Source organism: Amblyomma americanum, chromosome 9 (genome assembly GCF_052857255.1).
Source record: "Amblyomma americanum isolate KBUSLIRL-KWMA chromosome 9, ASM5285725v1, whole genome shotgun sequence".
Lineage (NCBI taxonomy): Eukaryota > Metazoa > Arthropoda > Arachnida > Ixodida > Ixodidae > Amblyomma > Amblyomma americanum.
In genome coordinates, this window is record NC_135505.1 from 30370630 (window position 1) to 30375858 (window position 5229).

The window sequence follows — 5229 nt, forward strand, 5'->3', positions numbered from 1 at the left end:
CATTTCCGTTAGGCACGGCTTTCTTGAGAACTGAGCCACAAGGACGTCGTGCTTTTCACTCCCACGGTAGCATTATTTCAGGTTGAATGAGACAGCAATCGCTACCAGCTTTATTAGCATACCTCTATTGCAGGCCGCTTTTACGCCACAATTTTCCACGTGTGTTCTGCATGTTTTTGAGCAAGTAATCTCTCTACGGCCGGTGTGGTGAGAAGTATTTGAGCCCTTTACCATCTTGCAAACTGCGCTCACTGGCCCAGCGCCCTCTGTTCGCCGGCACAGGCGATACAGCTCTGCAGATGAGGGCCACATACACGTAGCTTTTGGGTTTGGTCTTAAGGGGGTTTAACGTCCCAAAGCGACTCGGTTTATGAGAGACGCCGTAGTAAAGGGCTCCGGAAATTTCGACCACCTGTGGCTCTTTAACGTGCACTGAAATCGCACAGTACACGGGCCTCTAGAATATCGCCTCCATCGAAATTCGACCGCCGCGGCCGGGATCGAACCCGCGTCTTTCTGGCCAACAACCGAGCGCCATAACCACTCAGCCACCACGGCGGCTGCACGTAGCTTTTGGTCTGTAGTATGGCCACTTGGGATTAACCACCATGGATTGAAAGCCTTACATTGCTTTAAATAGCACGCAGATTCTACGCTCAAAAATATGCTGCTAAAGTGACCAGAGATCAAGCTTCAGCGATTAAACAGTAGTGTGTGTGTGAAAAACTTTATTTCAGGGAGGAAGCTTGAGGTAGCCGGAGCAACCTCTCGCAATCTCTAGGTGGGCTCCTCATTACAGGAGCCCATTGGCGACCGCCGCGACTCGGGCTCGGTGGACCAGGGCCTTCTGGCTTGCTAGGTCCGAGCAGCCGAGCAGGGCTGCCTCCCAGTCCTCCCGGGTGGGGTTGGGTTTGGGGGCGAGGTTCGGGGTTGACTGGCATGCCCACACCATGTGAAAGATGTCCGAAGACTTCTCCGCACAGTGTGGGCATTCTCCTGTACAGGCAGGATCAAAGTGTTTTAAAACTGCCGGGCACAGCAGCGTTTTGGTGTAAAGGCGGAGGAGTGTGCGTTCCTCCACCTTTGTGAGGCCCTTACAAGGCTTGTGATTAATTGCATGGCCGAATTGGAATAATTCAGTAATTTCTCGAAAAGTGAGGGGACCAAGATTTTTTTTTCAAGCCGTAAAGGAACGGCTTTTCTTCTTGGCCCCTTTCACAATGTGTACGTCATGTTGTGAAGAACAAATAAAAATGAATGAAATGAAATGAAATGAATGAATGATTGGGTTCGGGATCCGTATCCAAAGGGTCTGAAGGCGTTGCCCGGAGAGTGAGCGCGCGGGCGGCGGCGTCTGCCGTTTCATTGCCTTCGAGGCCCATATGAGCTGGGGCCCATACAATCGTTCGAGACGCGGGGGCCCCGAGGTAGTTACTGTTTTGAAGGATGCGATGCGCAAAGAGAGGAATGTACCCATGTTTAATATTTCTGCAGGCCCCTCTCGAGTCGGTGACGATCACTCGCGACTCCTGGTCTGCGGCGGCTAACGCGATGGCAACTTCTTCCGCATGTGTTATGTCTTGAGCTCGGAACGTTAGGCCATTCACCACGATTTTTTGGTGGACGACTGCGGCCGTGTACCACCCCCCATGGTGAGGGCCTGAGGCGTCCACGTAGAAGATGCCATGTTTGTTCCCATAGTGACGGGCCAGTACCTCCGCCCGCGCAAGGCGCCTGCCACTGTGGTCGTCACGAGTCATGTTGGCCGGAAGAGGGCGTACGTGCAGGGCGTATCTCCAGATTTCAGGAATGCGTACGCGCTCTTCCGTAAGTGTTGGGTGGTGGATGTGTAGTCGGGGTAATAGGCGGCGACCCGACGGCGTTTTTGAAAGCCTTGTGTGTTGATTTGTCAAGTGCGCCTCCCGGAGCTCCGCGAATGTGTTAACCATCCCCAGGCCCATGAGACGCTGGTTGGATGTGGTGATCGGGAGATCGAGGGCACGCTTGTACATCTTTCTGAGAATCACTTCGAGGGCGTTCTCATCAAACTTGCGCAGGTGGAGGTAAGGAGTCGAGTAGAGGACTCGACTGGTCACGAATGCATGCGCCAGCCGCAAAGCGATCTGCACCGCAACCCCCCGCGTTTGTTGGAAACCCGGCGGATCATCCGGCCCACCTGGTCCCCCACCTTGCGCAGTTTGTGGATAAGGAGACCAAGTACTCTAATCTCATCGTGTTCGGGTATCGGGCCGCTGGCCAGAGATAGTTACATTTTGGTGGCGCACTGAAGCGACGGGCGAATGTGCACAAATTCGGATTTGGACGGTGAGCACTGAAGGCCGCAGCGGCGGGCGTAAGCGTCCACGATCTCCGCCGCTTGCTGCAGGTTGGCCTCAATGTCTCCAGCCGATCCGTGTTTGGGCCAGATGGTTATGTCGTCGGCGTACAGCGCGTGCTGGATGCCTTCGACCTTCGCCAGCTAAGCCGGGAGTTTCATCATGGCCAGATTGAAAAGTAATGGCGAGAGGACCGCACCCTGTGGGGTTCCTTTCGTTCCCAGTTTATATGGGCCGTGTTCTTCGTCTTGTGTTCGGATGAAACTTCGTCGATCCGAGAGAAATTGCTTGATGTACTGAAACGTGTTATGTCCACAGTTCGTTTGGGAGAGATGTTGCAGGATGATTTCGTGTGTGACATTGTCGAAAGCCCCCTTCAAGTCAAGGGCGAGTACTGCCTTATCGTTGAAGGGATATTCGACAGGGTTGAGAATTTCTCGGTCGAGTTGAAGCAGAACATCTTGAGCGGACCTCTGCGGGCGGAAACCGAACATGGTGTCTGCGAATGTATGTTCATTTTCCAGAAACCCATACAGCCTATCCCGCACCATGGTCTCCATCAGCTTTCCCGCGCAAGACGTGAGGGAGATGGGGCGGAGGTTGTCTGTGTTTATGGCTTTGCCGGCTTTCGGAATGATCTTAGGGCTGCTCGCCATGGTCATTTAGATTGAGGAGGGGTTGTACTGACACTGCTCCGGAGCCAACACTCGCAGGAAGGGGGGTATCCTCCATACCAGAGAGTGAGCAGTTGTCGTCGTCGGCTACCTCGGGGGTGCGTCTAGAAGTTTTGTGAGGGCGGCCGGGTAAGGGATCGCCGGGCCTGCGCGAGGAGCGCAAGGAATTCGCAATTTCTTGGGCAATCATCGCGGGGATTGTCTCTTGGAATTGGAGATGGCGTTTACCATCATTGAAATTTGATTTTCTATAGCGGCGAATCGGGCCTCTGTGGCCCCGAGGCGGGCCTCGAATGCGGCCTCCAAACTTGTTACCGCCTTCGGTACCACGAGCTCACTCTCCATTACCTCAGCCGCGGGAGGCGAGGGGGGAGAAGAAGACTGGTTGATTTTAGATTCCAATTGGTTAATTTTCTTTAGCAGCATCTCATTTTGGGCCCTGAGTGCTGCTATTTGATCTTGCTCGGCGCTATGCGCCCTTGGAAAGGGAGTGGAAAGGGGGAGAGAGAAGCAGCCCCACCCGAACCGCTCACCTGGTGGCCATTTTTGACTGCGTTGACCCAGGCCCTGGTATCACCGCGTGTTTCTGTCGACTGTATCGCCAGTCCGCCGTGTGGTGGCCACACCTTGGATGGTTGTTTTGCAGCACCTCCGGTAGGTGGGTTCTCGGTGTTGGAGATTTCCTGGCCATGCTGATCGCCGGGAGGCCCAAGATAGCGGCTTTTCTTCTTGGACGCCGTGTTTTTCTTTTTCGTCTTGGGTGTGCGGAATTTTGCTGCACAGTCACGAGAGTTGGTGGCATGGGAGCCACCGCACAGAGAACACCGGGGAACACAGTTGTGAGGAGCCCGCACCCCCTCCACTAGCGGAGCATGGAATCCGCAGAGTCCACAGGTGTTCGATCGCAGGTTTGGACACGCATCAGCGCGATGCCCGACGACCCCACACTGGCCGCACGCCGGGATAGTTTTGTAGTAGTTTCTCACAGAGACGACCATGTTGTCATAATGTACGTAACGGGGCTTCTCCTTACCCGCGAAAGTGATGCGTGCTTTGTTGGATGTCCCGAACTTCCGGATTTCCAGGATGGTGCCGGCGCGCCAGCACACTCGGTCTTTAAGAGTTTCCGTGGTGTCCGAGTTACGGACCACGATCACGTCGTGGCACATGTTGCCGCCGTCTTGTCTTAGGTAACCCCGAAGCGGGATCGACCCATTGTCGGAATTTACTGCGAAGTCCCCGATAAGCTGGTCGGCCGCCTCGATGTCCGGGGTATGCACAATGATGAGGTTTTGCTCTCGTGAGGGTAGAACGGAGATGGCGCGGGCCCATTTCAACCCGAGGTACGCTGAAATGGCAGTGCCGTAGCCGGTTTCTGTGAACGCCTCGTGAAGAGAAACGCTTTCTCTGGGCTTTATAACTATGACGTAGTCTTCAGGTTTCGGTTTGGGCATTGGACGCGTCTTCCACTTCGAGAACGCCTTGTCCTTGCTTCCCGTGGCGCGCGTCGCGGGAGCGTTCACGTTTCCGACCGACGAACCGGCGGCCGGGGCGGCGCCGAACGCCGCCATCCGGGCCTTGTCTTGGGAGCGGCGTGCAGCCGCTTGAAGCAAAGCTTGACTCCGAATTTTGGGAGTGACCGTCGAATTTGAATCTCCGGTGGTGGGCACTGAGGTCCACAACATCGCCTCAGGGTCGTAGCCGCGAACTTCTTGCGCGGAAGTCGCCATCTTGTCCTCGGAGGGCTAATTCCACCAGGCCAGGCGTTGGCGACGCCGTTAGGCTTAACGACGGCGCCGACGTGGTCGGTCGAAAAACGGCCGTAAATTTAGAGAAAATTGGCCTACCTGGACGAATTCGGAGTTCAGGTGTTCCGCTTCGTTTTCCGGCTCGTTTGACGCCAGTTTTTCCGGGGTAGAATGATTTGGGACGTGGCCCCAGCCGAAAATCGGCGGAGCCGAAGAGACACACGTCTGCTCACGTCGCGCGCTCGCAGCGCCCCCCCCCCCCCCCCCCCCCTAAACAGTTCCCGTGCTCTACCTGCGACATATATAGACCATGCTAAAGCGCGGAAGCGCTGATCGATCCCATGGCTGTTTATCTGTTGAAAAAGCTATGTCCCATGGCAGTGCATAGACGAGCAGGCTGCCACATTTAATAGCACGAACTGCATAAATCTCGAATATAAAGCCCTGAATGTACCTAACGGAACGTCTTAC

At 55.1% G+C, this 5229-nt stretch overlaps 1 protein-coding gene across 1 annotated transcript; it reads right to left on the reverse strand.

Annotated features, from left to right (window-relative positions):
• Positions 1 to 248: 248 nt before the first annotated feature.
• Positions 249 to 4740, reverse strand: LOC144103272 (uncharacterized). The gene is made up of 2 exons (XM_077636036.1): positions 3544 to 4740; positions 249 to 293 (listed from the first exon to the last, which is right to left on the reverse strand). Exons 1-2 carry the CDS (start codon positions 4738 to 4740, stop codon positions 249 to 251), a joined length of 1242 nt encoding a protein of 413 aa, XP_077492162.1.
• Positions 4741 to 5229: the final 489 nt, after the last annotated feature.

Bases quoted from the DNA above. Each gene is read 5' to 3' on its own strand.
- LOC144103272 (XM_077636036.1), bottom strand. From the start codon at position 4,740: ATGGCGACTTCCGCGCAAGAAGTTCGCGGCTACGACCCTGAGGCGATG. The intron at 294-3,543 runs GTGAGCGGTTCG...CCTCATCTGCAG, and splicing joins CAGTCAAAAATGGCCACCAG to AGCTGTATCGCCTGTGCCGG.